At 40.8% G+C, this 26,375-nt stretch overlaps 1 protein-coding gene across 1 annotated transcript in view; it reads right to left on the bottom strand.

Moving 5' to 3' along the window:
* LOC117523113 (protein bicaudal C homolog 1-B-like) overlaps positions 1 to 26,375 on the bottom strand; it is a 205,541-nt gene that overhangs the window by 2,901 nt on the left and 176,265 nt on the right. The window contains exons 10-20 of the mRNA XM_034184536.1: positions 18,461 to 18,665; positions 15,620 to 15,781; positions 15,049 to 15,236; positions 14,789 to 14,930; positions 11,800 to 11,953; positions 11,276 to 11,435; positions 11,159 to 11,198; positions 10,226 to 10,380; positions 8,718 to 8,880; positions 3,089 to 3,252; positions 2,844 to 2,943 (exon numbers count right to left, since the gene is read on the bottom strand). Coding sequence (XP_034040427.1) covers positions 2,844 to 2,943; positions 3,089 to 3,252; positions 8,718 to 8,880; positions 10,226 to 10,380; positions 11,159 to 11,198; positions 11,276 to 11,435; positions 11,800 to 11,953; positions 14,789 to 14,930; positions 15,049 to 15,236; positions 15,620 to 15,781; positions 18,461 to 18,665 — 1,633 coding nt within the window. The remainder of the gene's footprint in view (positions 1 to 2,843; positions 2,944 to 3,088; positions 3,253 to 8,717; positions 8,881 to 10,225; positions 10,381 to 11,158; positions 11,199 to 11,275; positions 11,436 to 11,799; positions 11,954 to 14,788; positions 14,931 to 15,048; positions 15,237 to 15,619; positions 15,782 to 18,460; positions 18,666 to 26,375) is intronic.

The raw sequence follows: 26,375 nt of genomic DNA, 5'->3' as shown, positions 1-26,375 counted from the left end.
GTTTGTCGCGTGGGCGACTTCCCCAGTGATCCGTTAGGAATGTGTTAGCATCTCATCTCAGCTTATTTAAGTAAAAAAACAGTGACAACAACATTGGATTCATGCCCCTGCAGGGCTGCTTCATCTGGATTTACACAGCCGCTTGTACAAAATTCTTTCATAAAGCAGTCAAAACAAACCCTGGTACCTTATATGATAGCGGTGTACTGTCTCAGCCAGTAAAAAACATCAGGATTGATTACTAGAGACAAGCAGCTCACTTCAGCAGCTCTTTTCACTGGCACACGGGCAGGAAGCAAAAACCTGATTTGCCTTGAACAGTATTTTCTGTCTTCATAATCGGAGGCAAAAACAGAGAGACAAAGAGACAAAGAGCCTGACTGGGCGGTGCATATTTCTGCTTTCAAACCCCAGAATCCATCACGGAGATGAGAGGTGAGCTGTTCTTGGCTTAGGCATGAGGCAGCAAACATCTGGCCTTGGAACATTCAACTTCCTTGATAATCAGCACTGGCTTCACCATCTCCCCATGTTGCTCGTAGCAGCAACTCTGGCTCAGGCTCAAGGTTTCCAAACTCAACTTTTATTGAATATCCATGTCAGGAAGCTCACAATACCACTGCTGGTATGATTAAGGCTTGGTATTTACTTCAAACGGACGTGGATTTGGCTGGTTCTGTGCTTGACCATCCACGTGCCTGGGATTCCGGACTTCATGTGCTGTGTTAAGCGAGCGATGAACCACGTCTGCATTTCAACACGGAAACTATTGGCAGTATCATACTGCAGAGGCATTCTGAAACTCACTAAGAAGTGTTTGAAGAATAAACTCTGTGACTTTTTCCAATTCCAGGTCGAGTCATTCATCAGTGGTTTGTCATTTTCGTTTTTCTATTCCAGTCTATGAGAGAAAAGCAGCTCTCACACCTGGTCGCGTTTGGTGCCAAGTTTTCCAGAGTAGCAACTTGGCACAACTTTTATATAACTTGGTGATGGTGGTGAGTGGACTTGGCAACGCTTGAAACAAATTACAGACCGATCGGATAAACTCGTACGAGTTTTGAATATGTTTAAAAAAATTTACCCAGTTATCCTGAGTATGAATTGTCTGGAGTTGCAGATGAGATGACTAGACTATGTTGAACTTACCCCGAACCACTCTGAGAAGCTTATACTATTAGCCCGAGCTGTTATGAATCGAGTCCGGCTCAGAACAGTTCGTGGTAATATTGCGAGTTTTATTACCTTTTCCCATCTTGCGCCGAGCTATGCTGAACAGTTAGCCAAACTTCCATCAATTATATATGAGTTATGCCAATATGCCTCCTTCCCTAGGTGGAATTACTGCTTTTCCTACACTTGGGGAAATTGCTTGATGAGCACTGAGTTGTAATTAGGCCCAATACAGCCTGAATCAGCACCAAACTTGGCCATGTGTTGCTAAATTCACTCTCAAAGTTTCACAAGCAGAAAAGCAAAAGAAAAACAAAAAACATTTTTCTCTGTGTGGTCACTGCTAAACCTTCACAGGGTTGTCCTATTCTTTTGACATGGAGTATTTGTGTCCCTTCAACAGCCATGAGAATTGTTTTGGCAGGTGCCTGAGCAAATGCTTCCCCAAAGCTTCCAGTATTAATTCATGTAGTCCAACAATTCCAGCCACTATAATGTCAAAACTAGGACAGTGATCAGAGTGTTGACTCTGATTGGGAATGAGCACAGAAACACCATTTTTGGACCGTCTTCTGAATGGTCCAGGTAAGACATATGAAGAGAAAGAGACAAACGCATCTTATTACATGGGTAGTCTAGTAAAGCAGGTAGCTCAGTGGATAAGGAGCTGGCCTGCCAAAATGTAGCCCTGGAATCGAATCCCGCATCCATGCTACTTCTCTGAGTCCTTGGACAAGACACTTTAATCTGTACTATCTCAGTCCACCCAAGTGTGAAATGGGTACCAGCCTTGGCTGGGAAGTAACGTGAGATAGAATAATAACTACATTAAATACTGGTTTATCGAGGAGTTCAATGACTTTAATCAAAGGCATGGTGATGTGGTGCTCTACTGAATGCCATTATCATTTTCAAAAGGAACATTTTAAGACTGCTGGAGCTGCCATACTGGGAGCTATCTCACTGATGAGATACTGTACAGACCATCTTCACAGAAAGTCTAATATGATCACCAAATCACCACCACCTTAGAATTTAATGAGTTCAAGACAACTGGGTGGATGAGTCAGGACATATCGCTGTCTCAAGACAGTGAGGCAAGGAGTTTATTTAACAACAATCAAGTGCAACATTCAGAGTATTTACATTACAGCCAGTGCAGCAACAGAACAAAGTTTACATTAGCAACAAGGAGACAGCTGGACAAATGTCTGCAAATTCATGTCAGAAGAATGTAACTTCATCTTGTTTACTCCTGAGGAACAGCAACATGTTTTCTTGTATGTTTACAAGATGTGCAAGTGGAAGCATGTGACTTAAACTTCTCGACTACAATATGCCAATAATAAGTGCCAGACACAGCCTTCAAACCATGATGACTTCTGTCAGATGGTATTAGCATGTGGCTGAAAGTTTTGCTTTCTGCATAGCTGGGTTGTGCTCAGGCTTGTAGCAGAAGCAGAAATAAATAGAAAACATTACTGAAATATGACTGAATAAACAATTTTACACTGCCCTCTAGAGGGGTCAGAGGGCTGGACTCTGATCCAACTGGTACCAGATATGAGGACAGAACAGCAGCAAATGAGCATTATATGTTACTATTTGTGTAATGCATCTGATTTATTGTGTCAATTTCATGCCAAGATAGCATGAAATTTTTTGCTTACCTGAGATGGCGAGTAGCATTTTCCTGCGGGCTCCGAAGGTGGTGATGCCCAGTTCCTTCAGGTCCTGGTCAGTTAGAGACAGGAATGTCTGGAGATCAATCTGACAGAAAGAACAAGCCAAATCAAAACAAATACTATATTCCATTTAATTGCTGTAAAAATCAGTCTGCAGGTACTGTAAAGACATTATAGCTCATACCCTGACGATATACTTAGATTTATCAAGCTATTTTTCAGTACAATACCTCTTGTTGTTGGAAGACATCTGTATACTTCCCCAAGCCCAACTTGCTGAAGAGCTCAGGCAGATCTGAGCCCTTCAATGACGTGTTTAAACTGCAGCCATTGCTGCCAGTTACTGAGGAGATGCAGTCCATGTAGTTGCTACTGCTGAGGTAATGCTCGACAGCTGTTAATCATCATCATGGGAACAAGCAAAAAGAACAAAATTAACAAGTACAAAGATTAGCAACAATTCACAAACCTCAATACACACACACACACACACACACACACACACACACACACACACACACACACACACACACACACACACACACACACACACACACACACACACACACACACACACTGCATCCGGAAAGTATTCACAGTGATTCAGTTTGTCCACATTGGCTTATGTTACAGCCTTATTCCGAAATGAATGAAATTGATTTTTTTCTTCAAAATTCTACACACAATACCCCATAATGATGAGGTGCAAAAAGTTTTTTTTTTTAGGTTTTTGAAAATTTATATAAAAAAAAAACCCCTAAGAAATCACATGTACACACAGTAGTGTTCAGAATAATAGTAGTGCTATGTGACTAAAAAGATTAATCCAGGTTCAGGAGTATATTTCTTATTGTTACATGGGAAACAAAGTACCAGTAGATTCAGTTGATTCTCACAAATCCAACAAGACCAAGCATTCATGATATGCACACTCTTAAGGCTATGAAGTTGGGCTATTAGTAAAAAAAAAAAAAAAGTAGAAAAGGGGGTGTTCACAATAATAGTAGCATCTGCTGTTGACACGACAAACTCAAAACTATTATGTTCAAACTGCTTTTATAGCAATCCTGTGAATCACTAAACTAGTATTTAGTTGTATAACCACAGTTTTTCATGATTTCTTCACATCTGCGAGTCATTAATTTTGTTGGTTTGGAACCAAGATTTTGCTTGTTTACAAGTGTGCTTGGGGTCATTGTCTTGTTGAAACACCCATTTCAAGGGCATGTCCTCTTCAGCATAAGGCAACATGACCTCTTCAAGTATTCTGACATATCCAAACTGATCCATGATACCCGGTGTGCGATATATAGGCCCAACACCATACGTCAAGCAACCCAGTCCAGTCGAAGATTCAAGCTTCTCTACTATGGAAACCACCTGGACAACTGAGAGCCTACACAGAAACAGCCCAACACCATAGTAGGAGAAACATGCCCATATCATGATGCTTGCACCACCATGCTTCACTGTCTTCACTGTGAACTGTGGCTTGAATTCAGGGTTTGGGGGTCGTCTCACAAACTGCCTGCGGCCCTTGGACCCAAAAAGAACAATTTTACTCTCATCAGTCCACAAAATATTCCTCCATTTGTATTTAGGCCAGTTGATGTGTTATTTGGCAAATGGTAATCTCTTCTGCACGTCTTTTATTTAACAGAGGGACTTTGCGGGGGATTCTTGCAAATAAATTAGCTTCACACAGGCGTCTTCTAACTGTCACAGCACTTACAGGTAACTCCAGACTGTCTTTGATCATCCTGGAGCTGATCAATGGGTGAGCCTTTGCTATTCTGGTTATTCGTCTATCCATTTTGATGGTTGTTTTCCATTTTCTTCCACACGTCTCTAGTTTTTTGTCCATTTTAAAGCATTGGAGATCATTGTAGATGAACAGCCTATAATTTTTTGCACCTGTGTATAAGTTTTCCCCTCTCCAATCAACCTTTTAATCAAACTACGCTGTTCTTCTGAACAATGTCTTGACCGTCCCATTTTCCTCAGGCTTTCAAAGAGAAAAGCATGTTCAACAGGTGCTGGCTTCATCCTTAAATAGGGGACACCTGATTCACACCTGTTTGTTCCACAAAATTGACGAACTCATTGACTGAATGCCACACTACTTTTATTATGAACACCCCCTTTTCTACTTATTTTTACTAATAGCCCAATTTCATAGCCTTAAGAGTGTGCATATCATGAATACTTGGTCTTGTTGGATTTGTGAAAATCTACTGAATCTACTGGTACCTTGTTTCCCATGTAACAATAAGAAATATACTCAAAACCTGGATTAATCTTTTTAGTCACATAGCACTACTATTATTCTGAACACTACTGTAAGTATTCACACTCTTTGCCATGAAGATCAAAACTGAGTTCAGGTATCAAAGGAGTGGCTTCAGGACAACTCTGTGAATGTCCTTGTGTGGCCCAGCCAGACTCCAGACCTGAATCCGATTGAACATCTCTGGAGAGATCAAATGGCTGTGCCTCAATGCTTTTCATTTTATCATTATGGGGTGTTATAAGTAGAATTTTGAGGGGGAAAATGAATTTAGTCCATTTTGGAATAAGGCTGTAACATAACAAAATGTGAAAAAGTGAAGTGCCGTGAATACTTTCCAGATGCACTGTATCTTCACCTGGTTGACATTTACCATTAATGCAGATACAATCGAGTTTCAGCAGGAGCTCCAGTATTTAAAGCGCGTATCACTAGTAAATAAAATGTCAAACGAGCTGACTATTCTAAATAAAGTACTATGAAAATATTGATGTGTTACATGATATTTTTGGTGCCATATGCCCAGAGAAATTAAGTAATAAACATGGGGACGCACTCAGAAAAAAACCTGAATTTTTTACAGTATGAAATCAGTGTTTTTTTTGGACATTGACTTTGAATATGTCAAAATGGTTAAAATGCATGGTCTAAAAGCAGTGGTGGGCACAGTTCTGCTAATCTGCTAACTGATAATTAGCAAAGCTAACCTTTTTGTTAGCGGATTACCTTTTCAGCTAACTTCAAAAAGCATCAGCGGACTGATTAGCTTCTGCTAAATTAAGTTCCACTAACTTTTAGTCCGCTAACATTTTTTTTTTTTTGCTGGCATAGATAGTAAAGCCGAGAGGTCAACAACGTTTGTAAACCCTAAAATCATACATCTTGGTTCCTGTCTGCTAGATGGCAGTGTTCTATGCATTTTGACCCATCTACTGGATGGCAGTGTGAACAGCGCCTGGCCAAATATCACACGGTCGCTGCTTGTTGCGCTGAATCACACTTAAACAGAATTTTCCGTTTTGCGAATGCCTTTTTTTACAAATAAAAAATGACATATTTACAAATACAAATTTATTTGTAAAAACCAACACACGTTACAGTAACTTGTTTTTGGTTTTTACAAAATAATAAAATAAAAATAATAATAAATAATCAAACCAACCAGTGATGAGCGGAGGTTCATTTTCCCATAATGCCTTTTGGCATCTGTGTGTGTTAATGTTCAAACCTTTAGAATTAGTGCATTATTTTAAAATTAAAAGGTATATGTTATATTTTCATTTTGTAAAATGACAGACATTAACGTAGACTATAACTATTCAGATTAATTTGGTTTATCAATCAAAACCATAAGTGAAACCCGCTTTGCTTTTCATGAGTTCTGCCTCACGTCTGGGGCATTGTATGTTGAATGTAAATGACTCTTCCTTACAGCAGTGGGCGGGGCACACAAAGACAGAAGCTCTGACTCGTCGGTTTGTGATGGTGCTTTAACTCAAAACTGGCTTGTCAGTAGCTGATAGTGTACCAGAGTCAATAGTGAAAATTAGTGGTTAGCTGTAACTTCCGCTATTTTTTTTTTTAGTGTTTTATTGGTTTTGTGTTATAAAAGTTAACTTTTCAGTTTGTGGATTAGGGGTATCAAAGCTAACTTTTTGGTTAGCTGTGCCCACCACTGTCGAAGAAGATCCAGTAAAATGACTAGTGTGGTTTATAAGGTGGAGAGATATTCCAAAGATAATATTCTGAGGAGGAAAGTGATGTTTTTTTATAATGCGTCTCAGACAAACCGTCAAAGCGAAGCCCCAGCACAGCATGAGAATGGTCTTCAAAACATGGATCTAACCACGGATTTTCTTTCCTTTCATGTGGCCAGGATAAAATTCTTAAAGCATGTTTCCTTTCCCGAAAACGTGGAACCGGGCATGTTTGTGGATTGTGCTGCGCTGTGCCACACCATGCTATGCTACATGTGGGACACCGGCCAGTCTTGCTGAGGAAACTGCTTCTGTGATCATGGAATCGGACAGAATGTGATGACGAGTGACCACCCTTAACGGGAGAGTTGGACGTGGACCAGCTTCAGCGTTTGTGTCACTGGCCAAGCTGAGCTAAACTGATAGCTAAGCCAAAGTACTGGGAGCTGACTTCTGGTAGAGCAACACTGTTTGCCTGTGGACAACTGACAGCGCCACACAGTGGAAAAATAATTCCACATGGCTCTGTGTGTGAACATAGCAGGAGTGAAATCAGAGACACCACTTTCATGTATGTAATCATTATTATTCAGTCTTATTGAGATGTATGCAATGTTGTTTTTTTTCTGTATATATCAAGGGTTACAAAGAGGTGGAGATGGACATTTGTTGATCACAAAAAAGAATTTGACTTGAAAGCCAAAGCTTCTGTGCTAGTTCTGGGGCTGGATGTTCAAGGAAACTTCGAGAGTGCAATGTGCCCTTTAAAGAGTTAAAGGTTTACTACATGCTTGTTTGTTTAGGAATAAACGTCACCATGTGTAACAGGTGGACCATAGTTCTACACTGAGCATAAACTACATTGAGACTCCTGATCATTACGGTCATTGATGCGCCATGCTCTGTCTGCAAAATACACAGATACACACATCAGAGCCTGTGTGGGACATTACAGCTGTGCGCACAGGATGCACAGTGGATAAATGCACTCATGTGCTGGTTATTACAACCAAACAAACAAAAATAGCATGCACAGACGTCAGTCTACATTCCACTGGCAGAATGCAGCATAATTACTCACCAGTTTACTTGAATACCATGGATAGAATAGGAATTGAAATGTCTGAAATAGGAGCTGCTTCTTTTTTTTCTTAATTTTCAGCACATGAACCCTCTGTTATGTGGGAGAGATTGTGTGTAATAAACTACAACACGTAGCAACACAGCACAAGCAGTTCACTGAATTTCATCACACTTACTACCATTAATATGCTCAAAATCCTCATTTACATAATGCTGTCGACATCACGTTACCACCCGTTATCTATTGTGAAATTAGTCAGAGTAAATCACCCACAAAACTGTCTCAACCCCAACAGCGCAAATGTATGGAAATTCCATGCAATTTAGCACTTGTTATCTGGGATCAGAAAAAAAAAAAAAAAAAAAAAAAATCAGACTCTCAGTTTATTGTCACAGAGAATTAAAGAATGTGCCAAGCAAACCAGAAAATATTCATATTTACGAAGCTGAAATGGGAGAATTTGGACACTAAACTAGTTGGAGATTCATTTAATAGCAAATTAATAATGCATTATTTGATTGTTGCAGCGCCCACCTTAGGTGTATTAAAAACTTTAACCTGAGAAGTCCAACAGAGTTCCTGATTTAGTATTTTGTTAGTAGTGTAGTGGGTAAGTTGAATCGTCAAATATCACGCCCAAGATTCCTCTAAAATCTTTTTTTTTTTTTTGTTACACCCCAGTGCAATCAACAAAGAAGAACCAGGTCTGGCTTTTCTAAGACCTAGAAACATTATTCATCCCTTTTTCAGTTTGTTTATGCTTCTAAATAGCAAAAATATGCAGAACCCACCAGACTTGTTCTGTTTCCTCTTGGGGCTGCTGACAGTGGTGGGGTATTCATTGTGGGCGGACATAGTGTTACCCGTACCATTCCTCTCTCGCCAATTGTCAGAGTCACTGCCGCTCCCCACACCTTCGCGACTGTTGGATCGAGATAACGATAGCGGGGAACCCTGAGAGACAATCAAGATAGAAACATCATCTCAATAAGGGTTTGGCAATGACTCGTAAAAACTTATGCTGCATTTACACATAACGACGACAAGTCACGAATGCCACGAAGTACACATTCTTGGCCACTGATCACGAATGTGATGATTCGGGGCAGAGGCGTCAGGTGTCCTCAGGAACTGCTGCAACCTGTTACCACACGTTACGATTAATGGCACGTGTTGCTGGAGAATTATCAGGAACCATTACGATCAAGAATAGTGTTCCGCGTTGTTGCACGCTATTGCGTGTAACAGCGCATCGTTAAGTTCTGTCACGTTGTGAATGAGGTGAATTGTCTCCACACACACACCCATATTCATCCAACCGAATTCAGATCGCTCCAGTTTTTCAGAAGAACTTTGTGACTGCATGCGTAGTTGGGCTCTGTGCCATGGAGTGGTGCAGAGAGGAGGAGGAGGACAGAGCCAAATGTGTGGCTTCATGCGGCTCTTGTCTCGCGCATTTTCCCAAACATCAGGCACATGCAGCAGGTGGAACACCTGCAGGAGCGCGCTGAAGAGCACTGAAATTAGACTTTTAGCCGACTTGGTGTCAGCAATCAAACTGAATGCGGTGCAGCAGGGTTTAATTGTGCGCGCGCTTCTTCCTCTGCCGGACTGGAGGAGGTGAAGAGATGTCTGGCTGCATGTGAGTCTCCTGTCGCTCCTCTGGTTGCTCAGACTCGTTCTCCCGCTCATCGGTTACAACAGCAGGTGGAACACCTACAGGAGCATCCTGAGGACCTTCAGCAGGAACTGTGGAATGGCACTTGGAGCCAAGTCTAATTGTGCGCACGTGACAGAAAACTGATTCGTCATGGAGTGCAGTGAAATGTGACGCCGCGTTACAAGTCGTGTCAAAACTTGACAGTTTCCGTGTCACTTTGTAATAACGCGTGACAGTCTCGACTCCAAGAACCATCACAGGAACCACTACGAACGTTGTCATGTCCTATTAAGGATCACTACTCATCAAGACGGATCAATACGCTCAGTTGCGACCTCCACGACGTGAGATGAAATGAGGGTGGTGTGTGACATTCGTGGAAGATTTTTTGACAGGCAAAAACATGCTCTACGAATATCAAGAATATCACGCACTATTAAGAAACCTATTCAGATGCGTTAAGTCACATTAAGAATGTTAGGAATGAGTCATGAATGACAGAAAAACGACATTCGTAACGCGTCTTGGTTATGTGTAAACGCACCTTAACATGGCTCTATACAGATTATAATGGAACATCGTCATTGAGAAAATGGTAAAGCAACAACTTTAGGAACACAGAGGCCTTATATTACTAACCTCATAAGTGGTGCTCATGCTGGGCTTGTAGGAAACATGATTGGCCCTCCGTAGCTCCTTGATGGTCTCAGCTGGCATAGACTTTGAGAAGCCCAGACCACTCCAAGTGTTGGTTGGGGTCCGTACCTCAGTAACCACAGGCTTCTTCAACATTGCTGTGCATGTACAGATGAACAGTGATTCACAATTAAAATCAGTAACAAGGCTAATACTGACCCTAACCTGCTTTGTGAGCCCAACTTTGAGCTTGTGTGTATAATCTACAGCAGGAAGTTTCATCACGATCCATGAAGTCCATGTGGCATTAAAGCCTACACTAAGTGTCTGAATGTCTACCCCCAGTGGCTATGATTAGTACTGAAAATATCAAACCTTGAAATTGTCTGTGGTCTGATTGTGGTGACCTTCTTCCACCTTGACACATGAAGTGTTTGTTAAGACTTTATGCACATACCAACCACACAAACAGAAGCACATGTGGAGTCAAGCCATACCAAGACCTGTTCTCCCTTCTGCCATGCAGGAAAAACATCTTCACAGTGTATTACAGTGTGAAGAAACTCTGTATGTTCTGTATCTGGGTCTTGTGCACTTCCTTTATAATCACTGAAACATAACACTGATATGAAACGTTTAAATGTTTTCAAGGACTTTAGATCTTGAGTTAAATTTTAAATTCTGTTGGTTTGAACAATTATTGTGTTTGCAATGATGGACCCACCAAAATCTATGGTACCAATATATATTTTAGCAAATTAAAATTTTATTTAAACTTTTTGAAAGAACATAAACGCTGACAATCTTGCCAATGTGACATTACTGCTCTGTAACTCGCCACAAGACTAAACTTTTAGGATGCACTCTATACTATTGTCACTGCTAATGTAATAGTCCTTGATATTGTGACATCTACATTAAAACATTTAAACTTACCTTTGGTTGCCAACAGCTTTTTCTGTTCATAGTCGAACGCCTGATAAAGACAGCAGACTGTTATAGTTCTTTCTCACGCATGAATAATTCTGTGTGTGCATGGATTAAAATGTATACCTGCATGTTGGCAAATGAGGACGGTGGTGCCAGCCTGATTCTCTCCCTCTCGTTTTGTTGTGCTGCCCTCTCAGCTGCTCGTTCACTACCCGGTGCCCTCTTATCTGCCACAGGACTGTCTGATGAACTGGACTCAGCATCCGAGAGGAGACAGTCAGAGCTATTGGTAAGAAATACAGATAATGTGAGCAAATAAACCCAGCCTGACCAGGTAACACACAGAGCAATTAATCAGTCAGCTGGATGACCCTCTTATCTTATTACTTTTAATCTACATTGCTCACCACTTGGAACTATTATTCTTATGAAAATATTCACACAGTGGTGCCACATTTCTACTACTGTGATTCTTCTTTTGTAACTTCAGTACACTTGTCTGTGGCAGTCCCGAGTGGCAACAAATTGATGCCCAGACCTCATTTCTACGATTGTGCAGCTATCTTCAGTTATTTCATATCTAAGACAGCTGAAGAGACAGAACTATGACAGCATGAAGTGTAAATGAGCTTGAGATTCTGTCATACTGTAAATGAGAGTTCTTGGTTCCCTGCAGGAGCTCCACTGCCTGTCGTTTCCCTGATGACGTCTTGCATGAAGCCAGCATCTGTTTCAGCTCACTCCCATTAGCTGAGTGAGAGGGGCTTCTTGGCATGCCCACTTCTACAAATGTGTCAGAGCCTGTAGGAAACAAGTTATATATGATTACCCTTTTAACTTCCTTACAACGAATCTGTGTAATTTATGAATATTTACTGAGAGAGGAAAGTTACAGTTGCCCTTATAGAGAGTACGCCACTAATATTTTGATAGCCAAAGTGGAAATATTTCATATTTCGTTCATGTTTCCATTTTATGTCAAAGACAGCTTCTTATCTTCGAGTCTCTGAATAACTCTGCGAATAAAAACTGAGTACTAAGTTGGGCATACAAGTATGTAGAAGTAACTGCCTTATTGAGACAAGTCTCAAATGGGCTCTGAGTTAATTAAAAACACAACAGCTGTCATTAAAGTGGCGTTCCGCTGATGCCCTTCAAGTCTGACAGGAACCTGCTCTGTTCAACAAAGTGTGTGGATTTGAATGTGCATGTGGTTCCACAGCACAAAATAATATGTCGTCAGTCAGTGTAATAAAGCTCAGTGGGGTTTAATCTTGGAAAGGTTTCCCTGCTCTCAGTCAGTATACAAAGCAAGGCTGAGGTAGACCGGGTGAGCCAGTCTAAACACATTCTGGGACACGGGAGGAGGTAAGGGAAGGAGAGGAAACATTACCAAGATGCACTGCATTTGGGGAACATCGAGTCAGAAAACACTGGGGGGAAAATGAGACGTGTGAGAGAGAAGGTTTGTGGGGAAAACCGCAAGTGCACAATGCAGAGGAAACGAGGGCCTTTCTGAACCGCTAGCATCCAGCAGTTAATCTGTTTCGGTCACAACCCAATAAAAGTATTGTAGTCATAAGGAGCCTGAGGTTACGAGTACAGTTTAGAGAAATAGCTATAAGTTCATTCAAAGTATTTTTTCTCAATGTGGGTTTAAGGGTTACATAAATCCCAAATGGAAAACCTTGAAATGGACATTTATGAAAAGTCTGCAAGCCCAAGGTCCAGCAAACTCGAGACAAAAATATTACCTCATTTTTTTGTCTATCCCAGGTTATCATTACATATAAATCAGCAGATGTTTCTAGTACAACTGACACATCTGAAGTTGTGAAGGCCACATGTGAACATTAAAGTGCTATTAAGATTTAGGTGGGGCAGAATCAAAAAAATCAAATTCAACTACTTACAAAAATATAAATCTAAAGAATATGATAAAATAACTTCTGAATATATTTCTTAACAACACTATACATAGACCGCAACCATATGTGAATAACTTGCAAACTGAACAGGGCACAATTTTACTCATCCTTTACTCAAAAGCACTTGTCCTACACCAGCAGGTAAAATTCTGATGTGAAACAGAGTCGAACTAATGCTAAGAGTGTGATGTTGAGATTAATTAAAGTCACACTCTGGACTAAAATTAGCAGACAATTTACTTAGCTATCCATCCACCCAGCTATTTATTATTCTAATCAAATTACCTTTTTTTCAACAAATCTGATTGGTTAAGCGTGTGAGATTTCAGACCGTATAATATCGGGGTAACGGTGGCAAAATATTTGACCGTTTCACATTTGAATGTATGACTCCGCGTCCTGACCGGTGTTCTGATGAGATGTCATTCCTGTCGAATGTCATTCCTCTCTTCCGCGCAACTGCACATGCGCAATATAGCCGGGGCACGATTTATGCGAAGAAACACACAATTCAACAGTACACTGGATGCGTGCGCTGCTAGCTGTTAGTGCTGTTTGCTGTTAGCTGAGAGTGAGAGAAAGTCGCGTACCGCTGCCGCCGCAATGGGTGAATTTAAGCTACCATACGAAAGTACTGATGTGGATTCTGATACAGAATTACCATTTCACATGTGATGGATTTTCATGTTTGATGGATTACTCCGCGCCCTGACCGCTGTTGGAGCGATGTCGCCTCGGGTTGACGGTAAGCCTCGCCGACCGAATTTCCTACAGAAAAATAAACCGTGCAAACGATGGAATTGAATTAGAATGGGAATAACCCCCTTGTGTCTGACAATTTGCGGGCGTTCATGCTGTTATACGGTCACAAGTAGCCGTTTAAGGCTTTGGTAATGTGTTGTCATAAAGCTGTTTTTGCAACCATGTAACCAGCATGAATGTCTGCAAATCATCAGACACAACAGGGTTATTCCCTAAATGACTATCACATTACTTGTTACATGTCCACAATAGCCTCAAACTTGTAATGTAATAGCAAGTGTGCTACAGCATGCATTTGACCAGCAAATGTCTAATGAGCCATTAATAGAGGATTTAATCAGAATTTTATTTTAGCTTTTGGTGAAGCTGAGCTGGAAGGGTCATTGAAGTGTTGAAGCCTCAACACCAAGACTTCATGTTTGTTGTTGCGTATTGTTTCATGTGAAAAACACGGGATAAACTGTTAAGATATATAAGTACACATTTTTTTCTTTTGTCTGCTGGGTGGACCGTCCTAAAGATTCCCAAAGAAAACACCACAAAGTTACATTGTCCCAAAATGTTAAGCTTTAGACGTACAATGGTGTCACCTATACAATCGAGTTCCATGTTAATGTTGCAGAGAAAATAAAGACTTTTCAGACAACAGCTTTTCCAACTGTCCCAGACAACTGGACAGGCCTTAATATAGACCTTGGTTAAGTAACAAGTAGATGACCAATAAAAAGGCAGACACTCTCTGTTCCTAAATATATACAATTATTTAAAGCAAACAAACAAAACCAGATAATTATGCGGTACAAAATAAGATATGTCCTACTACACATTAAATCAGAAAAAGACAGCTGAAAAGGCAAAAAAGCAAACATTTTGGTGATGAGGATACGTTTCCATGGACTGGAGACTGGCTATTTAAATCTTTAAATTGTTTAATCCAGAGGAATACCTTCATCTGGGTTTGATTTGCTGGACAGTGGTTCTGAAGGATTGTGGGAGCTGGCTTCCTGGACAGAATCACACGGGGCTGGACTCAACACAGTTTCGGCAAGTGATGCAGTGGCTATTCTCCCGTAGACGGACCCAGGATGCTACCAAATGTGAGTACATACACAGTAAATGTACCCAAAGTACAAAAAGCATTCCACAGGTGAAATTACTATAACACAAAATAGACAAGCATACTTTAATATAAGCAGATGTATTTACCTTGACATGTCCATTGAGACTGCAAGTGCCCTTTGTGCACTCTGGCACCCCATTGGGCTGCTTGTCTATGGGAGCCAGGCCAGGTGGAGGAGAAGGTGTGCTCTGGGTGTAACCCTGCACTCCTGAGAGCAGGATACTGCTGAGGGTGGCTTGAGTGGCAGGGTGCAGCATCAGCTGAGATGAGAAACCTGGAAGAGAAAAACTGGAGCTATTACTCTAAGCAATGTGGAAATTTAAGTACATAATTCTTAAGGGGATAGTGTAGATTGAACTACAAGGACTGTGGGTTTCTGTCAGAGTTTTTTTTTTTTTTTTTTAACACCATTCAACAGTAGATTCAAAAGAATTCATGATATAAAAACAATTATACCCTCTTATTCCACCTAAAACAAATATGTTATGAAATACTTAACTTGACCTTGGAATGTACTTAGTGAGTGGCACTGGTTTTCAAAGATTTACACCATCAATCTTTCAATATTACAATGGATTAAATAAATATTCTGTAAACTTAAATTGTGAATAGAAAAAGGTTAGAGAATGTGACCACAGAGGGGCTGACAATACTGACCTTGGGTGTTGCTGAGTGAACTGGGCCAAAGGGAAGGGGTGGGTGTTGGGACGCTCGGATTTTGGGTCTGCAGGGGGTTCATGGAGGCATTTAGGCTGTTGAGGACAGAGTTTGGGGCAGTGGAGTTACTGAGGGAGTGAGGCGCCGTCGCACCCAGGAAACCTAAGGAGACAAAAAAAAAGTCAAAGGAGGAGAACAACAGATCAGCGGTGGTCCAGTCAGACTCATTTTTCAAGCTAATCACATGTTACATTTACACCCTCACAGAAACCTACAGCTCTTCCTGCTATTTAAATGGAATGCCATCGACCAGGCAGCAAATGAGAGGAAGAATTCCTTAAAATCTACAAGGCTGTGGATTTAAAAGTACACATCTAGTATGTCTTCATGCTCAATAAAACCATGTTATTGAGCGCACCAACAATGTGGTGCTTGGTGTTTTAACCCAAACACAGTGTATGAAAACAGAAAGAAGCAGGTCTGCGGCTTTAACAAGGGGCTACTTTGGCTCCAGGAATAAGGCCATGGATTCTTCTGGCATACTGGTCTGTAATCAGAGGAAGAAAAGCATGTAGCAATTTCTAAAGGCCAGGATGTGGCCATCCACAGCTTCATTCCTCGGCCCCGGGGCTTAAATGAAACACCAAGACACTACTGTTCCTACTGTACACAGACTTAATTTCACACAAATAAATTGGTTCTGTTGAAGGGCTACAAATATTCATGATTTTCCTTAACAATCTGTCAATTTTCACGATTTAAAACTTGGACTATAAAATGTCAGAATGTAGTTTAAAATAGTCTACTTTATAGTTTAAAAAAATTATGCTCTGCCAAGTTTTAAAGAGCCCAAGGACACATACTTGCATTGCTGCTCCAAAATGCAAAGATGTTTGATTGATTATAGACCTTCAAAGTCCAATTCAAATCAGTTTGGAGCTGTTGAAATGGTTCAAAAACAGTCATCTGGTTGAATACTAAATAGTAAATGGATTGCATTTATATAACAGTTTTCCATCTGTTGCTTGATGGGGAATATAAGGGGAGCTACGACCACTACCTTTGCACCCCCCCAGGACTAAACCAAGCCAAAGTTTTTTAGATTCATTAGATGACCCCAAAACACAATCAGGATGTTCCCAAAAATAAAAACTGGCCTCAAGCCAGTTATCCCAGATGGTGTCCAAGATGGCCACCAAAATAGGGTTTTTTACTAAAACACCTATAAACAACATACAAACAACTTAAATATCACAGAGATTCAATGGGAAGACCACTGCAGGTCACAGCAAACTCATTTGTGCCTGAACTAAATTCATTCATGTGTTTAAGACTCAAAATGGTGTCCAAAATGGCTGCCAATAGACCCTTATCATTGAATTATTATTATTTCAGAATTTCAGTTAAATAGGTACCATGTTTAAAACAACTTATATCCATCTTAAAAAAAAAAAAAAAAAAAAAAAAAAAAAAATCACATCTTGCACCCCACATCACGGTTCTCTCCAACAAGCTGGTCGTCTGACTTCTTTTGGGGTGATGGAAATGGGAGAAGAATTTAAGTTTGGCATGATGGGCCACATGGATGTCCAATTCACCCAACTGTCACATTTATATCCTCAACAGTGATCTTTGAACTTCCCTCCTGTTAAAACATTGCCGCATTTCATCAACTGACTGTCCTCTTTGTACAGTTTCATTCATTCATTCATTCATTTTCTAAGCCCCGTTAGTCCAGTTATGGGTCACGGGGGCGGGGGAGCCTATCCCAGGAGTCACTGGGCATGGGTGAGAGGCAGAGAACACCCATGACAAGTCAGTCGTCTATCACAGGGCAGATGTATACATACAAAATCATTCACACTCTCACTCACACCTACAGTCAACTTACAGTCACCAATTCATCTAACCTGGGTGTCTATGGATGTGTAAAGAAGCTAGAATACCCGGCGGGAACCCACGCAAACACAGAAAGGACCATGTCAGATTCAAACCAAGAACTCTTTGCTGTGAGACAACAGCCCGAAACCCGAAGCCACTGTTCTGCCTCGTACAGTTCCACAATATCTCAGATGCAACACAAAAAGGAGCAAACGCTCACTCTGAAAAGACATGCTTATGCTGCTGGATTTATCGTTTAATTTCTAGTTTGATGCAATATTTGTGTTGTCATAGCTGAATGATTCTTTATGATGACAATCCATGACAAGATGTTTTCCAGGCTTAACATTATGCCTTCATGTTAAGGCCAGTTTATCAAATAAACAAAACCATGTCTGCAATTTCAACTTATCACCATTATCAAAAGATTCATAAGACGAGGCTGTATTCACAGCAACACCAATAAATTCACATTTGTTTGTTTTTTTAATGCGTATCTGGCAGATAAATGATGAATAAATGTGAGACAGACCTCTGAGCTTTAGATTCATTAGTGAAACAAATGCATCAAGCTGACAGAGCTGTGACTCACACTGGCTGTGATTGATGCAGATGTTGAGAAGATATTTGTTTCAGCTTCTCAAAAGGATTTGCCCTTTGTGGTTCAATACAACAATTGATAACACGCTTCAAAGTTGCCAGGCACAAGAGATACTATCAACTGATGTTTTTGCTGGGAGAAAATTTTCTCTACAGGAGTGGGCAAATAGCTCAGACGTCAGTGACACTGATGTATGAAGGAATTAAAGCTGCTGCAAGCGAGAGGGAAAAAACAGGAAAGGAGAAATCTATTTTTTCTTTCTTCATTAAGTCATCTTCCAATCAGAGCACAAAGTAAAGGACAAGAATTCTTAATCAGTAATGCATCTTTTGAATAGTCAAACAGAAGTTTGATATTACCCAGATTGCTTAGCCCCAGTCCAGCTGAGGCCAGGATGTCCAGGCCAACGGGGCAGAGGAGGGACGGAGAGGGTCCACTGGCAGCAGGATTCACCACCACAGACGGTAAGGAAGACGACACCCCGTTGCTCTCAAGACCCAAGAGGAATCTTCGGGCTTCATACATGTTCACTGCATTCCTCTCCACACTCTTTACGATAACAGACTGCGAGACAACGACAGGAGAAAGACGTGTGTCAGCAAAGGAAGGGATGCGCAGTGAAACAATGAGAGAAGCATGGAGGGATGGATGGAAGAAATGAAAAGGTGGAAGACGGGGGTAGTAGATGTTGAGCGACAGGAATTGAAGAGGAGGAATGTGGGATTGATAGGGTCGGGAATGTTGGCACAACAGATTGGGAGTGAAAGAGAAGATGAGGAGGAGACAAACAAAAAGGGGAGGAAGGAAGAGAGAATTAAGGGCAGATTAGAAGGATAAACATTAAGGCAGTGTGGGAGAGGGAGGGAGACATGGGAGAAAAGTTTGCAAGAAAACGTAATACATTACATAACATGTCTTAAAGTCAGGTTTATAAGTAAATACAGTGCATCCAGAAAGTATTCACAGTGCTCCACTATCTTTGTTCAATACTTTGTTGTTGTACCTTTGGCAACAATGATGCCACAAGCTTGGTGCACCTATCTTTGGGCAGTTTTGCCCATTCCTCTGCAGCACCTCTCAGGCCCCATCAGGTTGGATGGGGAGCGTCGGTGCACAGCCATTCTCAGATCTCTCCAGAGATGTTCAGTCGGATTGAGGTCTGGGCTCTGGCTGGGCCACTCAAGGACATTCACAGAGTTGTCCTGAAGCCACTCCTTTGATATCTTGGGTGTGTGCTTAGGGTCATTGTCCTACTGAAAGATGAACTGTCGCCCCAGTCTGAGGTCAAGAGCGATCTGGAGCAGGTTTTCATCCAGGATGTCTCTGTACATTGCTGCATTCATCTGTCCCTCAATCCCAGTCTTCCAGTTCCTGCCGCTGAAAAACATCCCCACAGCATAATGCTGCCACCACCATGCTTCACTGTATGGATGGTGCCTGGTTTCTACTAAACATGACGGCTCATGCCAAAGAGTTCAACCATTGTCTCATCAGACCAGAGAATTTTGTTTCTTATGGTCTGAGAGTCCTTCAGGTGCCTTTTGGTAAACTCCAGGTGGGCTGCCACGTGCCTTTTACTAAGGAGTGGCTTCCGTCTGGCCACTCTATCATACAGCCTAATTGGTGGATTGCTGCAGAGATGGTTGTCCATCTGGAAGGTTCTTCTCTCTCCACAGAGGAATGCTGGAGCTCTGACAGAGTGACCATCAGGTTCTTAGTTACCTCCTTGACAAAGGCCACTCTCCCCCGATCGCATGGTTTAGATGGGTGGCCAGCTCTAAGAAGAGCCCTGGTAGATCTGAACTTCTTCCATTTACAGATGATGGAGGCCACTGTGCTCACTGGGACCTTCAAAGCAGCAGAAATGTTTCTGTACCCTTCCCCAGATTTGTGCCTCGAGACAATCCTGAACGATGATTTTTAATGCAAATATCACTTTTGCAGCCAGTTTTCTTCAGACAAATCAGGGGATGGATACATGGACTTTTCCATGCTACTGAATGAGTCTTGGTTTTAATTTACATCAATCATTAAATAATGTAAATAGTATGGTAGTACATGGTGAATCTGTCTGGAGTAGTTGCTGTAGTTCTCAAAAACTCAGTGACCATTCAAGACATGGGCTGAATCTCAATTCTACCCCTCGGCCCTTCCCCTTACCCCTTCCTCTCCGTTTTGCGTGGGCACGAGAGACAGAGGGGTGTCTCAATTCTCTTTTTGGAGCGAGGCGGAGGGGTAGGTGGAGGGCTACAAACCCCTTCAAACAGAGTGAATCTGGATGCAACCTCCATTTGGAGGGGTACGAGGAGCTTACCGCTCTCTAAAGAAACAAACATGGCGCCGAAACTACACTGTTTATAAAGTTATAACTTGCCAAAAAACTTTACAGGCAACTGCCTATGCTGCTGGATGCATGTTGCGTATATTGTCGTTCTGAGGAATATCGTATCTTCGCTCGTGCGCTGAGGCGTTATAATGCATATACACACTTTTATATCTCACAATGGAGAAAATTGTGATAAAAGATAAGCACGTTAATTTGTATGTTCATAAATCTTTGGATAATAGCGATCCCTGCTATTGGATTTCAAGGTCTGTAACACGTGTGTATTTTGTAAACAAACAGGGAGCCCTGAACACACTCGTCTCCTAATAAGAAAATAAGGCAGAAAATGAGGAGAAGTTTCACCAATTTACAGTAAGTTGGAAACTACACACACACACACACACACACACACACACACACACACACACACACACACACACACACACACACACACACACACACACACACACACACACACACACACACACACACACACACACACACACACACACACACACACACGTGTGTAACACAACCTGATGTCCTAGTAGACTGCTATTATTTGTCAAGGAAATTTCTAAAGAAAATAGGGCTTGATGCAAAAAATGGAAGGATTTGAAAAAGAAATATAAGTTTAACAGAACTAGATGCAGCCCCATAACATACATACAGGTACTGGTCATACAATTAGAATATCATGAAAAAGTTGATTTATTTCAGTAATTCCATTCAAAGAGTGAAACTTGTATAATGTACACATTCATTCCACACAGACTGATATATTTCAAGTGTTTATTTATTTTAATTACTAATTAATTAATTAATTACTAATCAATCAATTCATTATGAATCAATTAACAATATTAATTACTATTATTAATGATTAATTATTATTACTATTATTAACATTAATTAATTAATAATTACTTAAATATGAATAATCAATTAACACTTATTATTATTATTATTATAAATGACTAATTAATTAAATTAATTATTAATACCACAAAATTCTCCGACATGATTGCGATGAATCAAAGAAATCTGCGACTTCTTCTATTTCTTTGCATTCACGCAGAAAGGCGAGAAAACAAGTTGCGCTTCGGTTGCCGTGTTGACAAACAGCGAAGACGGCAGTATGGGCAGTTTTTTTTTCCCCGTAAGGTGGAGGGGTGTCTCGATTCATAGGGCTAGAGGCATACCCCTCGTCTTACCCCTTGTTTTAAAAGGGGTAGGGCCAAGGGGAAGGGGTACAAAAGAGAATTGAGATTGGGCCATAGACTAGTGAGGAAAATCACCAAGACACTGAGGGGTTGTGACTGGAGAAACGATGCATTGTGAAACTTTTGTCTGTTGCATCACCACTTACAAAGCTTCATGTAGAGTGGCACAAAGGTGGATTTTCCTCAAAAGAAGATGTAAACTGTCAGCTACAATTTACCAGAAGGCACATGAGAGACACAATCCTCGACATGATCTGTATTCTAAAATATTCCTCTGTTCAATTCCATCTCTAATCTGTAACTGGTGGTCCAATAGGCAAAAGTTACAAAGGACCGATTACTTATTTACTCTGACAATGGAGGCAGTAAGTGTACAAATGACCATAATTAATTAATGGTTCATAAACCCTTTTAATTAAAGCTAAAAGCACTGCCAGCATATCTTGATTGTTTGAACTCTCATGGTGTTGTATAGAAGTTACAAAAACTATGTTACTATTACTTGCGTACCAAATTGAATTGCTATGAGTGAAATAGTCAGTGTTTAAAATAGGGACGCTATTGTTTGAGGTGATCAATTGCACCCCCCCACCCAAAAAAACAACAACAACAACAAAGTGACCATTTAAAAGGCATGTGGGAGAGGCTGAGGGAGTATCTTACCACATCAGTGGAAACTGTGACCTTCATATAAACAAAACAGTGATTAACACAACCACAAATCATGTCTCGGAACTCTGCCAGAACGCAGCCGTGAAAAATGGATTACCATCGTGATCAGTTTGTGTCTTGTGCACACGCCATCCTTTACAGGCCCGCCAAAGTGCCAGAAGAACATGCACTTTGACAAGTCTTTTGGATTACTGCTGTCACCTCGTTAAAATGTTTAAGTGAAGGGTTCTTTTGGGGATGTGGGCTGGGTCAGTGTTTACCCTGGCTCCTCCGAATCAGCGCCCAAAGACCTGTCTGGTTTTGGCTCGAGGTGGAAAGTGGGCATTGAGAGGACACAAGACAGGGCCAAGTGGACTAGTGGTGAGAAATATGATTATGTGTTGTGGAACAGAAGACTAATAGAGGTTGGCTACGAGTATAACACAGCGGCACAACCTTTAAATGGATACAAACCACAATGTAGTATGAAAAAAAAGTAAGTCCCTTCGGCTGCTCCCTTGTTTGCACTCGGGGTCGCCACAGCAAATCCAAGGTGGATCTACATGTTGAATTGGCACAAGTTTTACGCCGGATGCCCTTCCTGACGCAACTCCACATTACATGGAGAAATGTGGCAGGGGTGGGATTTGAACCCGGAACCTTCTGAACTGAAACCAATCACATTAACCACTTGGCCACCACCCCTCCACTGAAACTCTACAGGCTGCATTTGCAAAAAATGTGCACCACTTATGACACAGTGTACCTCCAATTTATGATTAACTATTCAAATAAAGGGCTCACCCCCCAACACTGAACAGCAGAAGTATATTATTCAGAATGAGCATTTTATACAACAAACAGGTGTGGCTACAGTGGTGGACCCAGTTCAGCTAATCAGCTGACAACTAACTTTAAAAACCAGCAGAGGAACAATAAGCTTCCACAAAATACAGGTCCACTAACTTAAAGTCAGCTAACTTTTTTAAAAAAAGCTTTAAGGTCAAACATGTTTGTAAACCCTAAAAATCATACGTTTGTTCTTCTTGGAGCTCACACACTAATCCAATAAGCGAAAATGACATCTCTCAAAGGAGATGAAAGAGCAAGAGGTCAAGGCACAGTAAATTATTTTAAATTGATTAAATTTTCAAATTTAATGTATTAATATTTTAATATTTAAATTAAAATTTTGAAATCATTGAATTTATTAATGGGGCAGCGAAGTCTCATTTGAAACCCTGCGTGATATCGTGGGATTTGGCCACTTCTTGGGATAGCCTGTCGTTGCGCAACACAAACACAGCATCACTTCACATGAAAGATGGTGTACTCTTTTGTTTTCAGGTACAATCACTGAAGCAGTTGCGAAAAGTGCAGTTTTTTGTTGGTTCCCAGTGGAGAATGTAAGTTGAGGCAACTGGGAGATGTTGTGTTGGTAAGTTTTAGTGAGATTTAATATGAATAATGAGGAGCTGAAGGTGGGCAGAGTAGCTGCGATCTCTCAATGCTCACACAACTGCCTCGACAGGGTTGAGCTCCGGGTCATAAACAAACCGTAACACATGAAAATTCAGTAAGGTATGTCTTCTATAATACATTCCAATTTTAAGGTAGAACTCTACTCGTGTATACTAAGGTATATCTAAATATCTAAAAAAGGCAAGTAGAATAGAGTACAGTAGAGCCACTTAGGTGCCTGATCTTGAGAACCAGGGATAGTAGGTTATGTCCATGTCCACTTTCCACTGCATTTTCACTTTGTTTGGTGTGCAAAATTTGCCCAAAAACTCAGAGACAGTGCCCTGTTTCTGATGGGGACAGATGAGTGAGTGGCCAATAATGAGGCTGTCCCTGGAAGTATATGTTTTGCACCATAGGCTCTTTCATTTAACCCCTTTATCAGCCACCCACACACGAGACTGCGGTGCCCCATTACCTCCGCCAATGAAGTTGGGCGGAGGTTACGTTTTCACCTCTGTTTGTTTGTGAGCAGCTTGTAACCCACAAATTTTTCATATATCATTATGACATTTTTAAAGAGGGTTGATATCCTGATAGGCAAGAACTGATTCAATTTTCAAGGTCATAGGTCAAAGTCATGAAAAATCTTGGAAAACTGGAAAAATCCCTATCCTTTAACATTGAGCAAATTTTCAAAAATTCATAACTGTGTCAAAAAAGATCAAATCTCTTTCATATTTGAAATATGTAGGATGGTATCCTTTATTGATTGACAAAGTTTGATCCAGATTACAGAGTTTGTGGCCATTTAAATGCAACAATGAAAACCTTATTTAATGTATACCACGCCAAGCTGTATAATAAAAATGTTATTGTGCTGTTTTGCACCTGTCTTAAAGTAACCCTGAGAATGTACTTGTTATTCAACTTTGTTTTAGCATGCTGGGGTCAGTCTGAACTGGGAGTGAAGAGCTGGAGGTACTTGTTATTATTCACAACTTTGTTTTTGTTGCTATTGTGTTGCTATTGACGACTGCGCTGAAGAGATGTTTTTGCAAGAGGAAATACCTTTTTGATGCCTGTTGATTAAAGAAATTATGTGCGCCAGGGAGTTTGAAATGGCCACTCACCCTCCCTTTGCGCACACACTAGAAAAGAGGAGGCAGAGCCATGCTCCGATAGAGTCTGCTGTGGGTTTCGTACGAACGCCCAGCCGGTTGACAAGCGCACTCTGCCGAAGGTGTTGGCTCTCCACCTTAAAGGCGTCACGGTAAGAGAGAAAGAGATGTTTCATGCGCTGCAACCACTTGTGCTTGATGTAACTGCTTTTGTGGGGAATAAATATACGCCTGTTTGTTCTAGCAAAGTGCAGTCTGTGTGATCATTTCTGTGTGCCGATCTGACCGAACCTTGTTTCAAAACACAAGCCAACCAAGCCAAAGCTAAATTCATATAATAAAATCAGTTCAGCTTCAGCTACTTGTTTTATCAGTTTGCATTAACACAGATTACTTTTTTGTTTCTGGATTAACTGCTATCAAAGATAACTTTTAGCTTCGTGTGCAGAAGCAAACTCAAGACAGTGATCCCTTAGCTGAAGTCTATTTGCCAATAGCCCTCCAAGTATGGTATGATTCCTAATGCCCCCCAACCCACCCCACTCCCCAAAATTACGGTGTGTATGTGGGGGTGTATTAAGCAATTTATTTTAGTCTCAGAGCTTCATACATGAGGGATATTAATTTTCATTCAATAGAACATCAGATTATTGCTTTTCCAGTCAGTATTTTCCCCCCAACACTGCAATGGAATAAACAAGTCAGAGTACATATGTTTTAACATCATGAAAAGTTATGATGTGCTGCTTTTCACAAGTTCAACTGACTGGTTCTAATCTTAATTTTTGCACATCATACCTGTCAAACAGAAACTGACCATGTCAATGATTGCTATTTTGACCATCTTATGAGATCATTAGATGCTATTCTGCACAGTGAAAAAACAAGATCATTGAGATTGCCAGCTTTGCACATTTTCTTGCAAATGACACATTTTCTGTGCAAGTTGAAGTGATTGTCATAATGAATGATTTACTGGGCAATGCTATGATTTATATAGCACACATGCCATGTCACACTACGCGCAGAACACATATTTGTCCCAGACATTCTAAATATTCCTGGACAGGAATGTGTCATTGTAGTAGCCACATAACAAAATTAAGGGGGAAACTTTCTGACACTGGTGAGATGTTTGACAGAGACCATGTATGTGTGGATCGGGTTGCAATCAACCATCGTCTCAGCTTGTCACACTGACTCTTCCATCATAAGATTTAGTTCCCTGCAGTCTCGTGTGGATTTGTGGGGCATCTATTTAAATTATCTGCATACAATCCATCAATGTGCATGCTTCCTAGATCTGTTTCCAACACCAAGAGCATGAAATTATCTCTATAATCCACTGTGGCGACATGAAGCATCCACAGCAAATTTCACAATTCAAATGCTGTGGACATGAAGGCATACAAAGAAACAAGAAAATACAGACAGAAAGAATGAAGTGGAGGCTTCAAGCAACATCGTAGCTAAATTAACCTCTCAGTATGCA

The sequence above is a fragment of the Thalassophryne amazonica genome, chromosome 13 (genome assembly GCF_902500255.1).
Source record: "Thalassophryne amazonica chromosome 13, fThaAma1.1, whole genome shotgun sequence".
Taxonomy (NCBI): Eukaryota; Metazoa; Chordata; class Actinopteri; order Batrachoidiformes; family Batrachoididae; genus Thalassophryne; species Thalassophryne amazonica.
The sequence above is the reverse complement of the archived record's forward strand: the minus strand, read 5'-3'. Positions and strand labels throughout refer to the sequence as shown.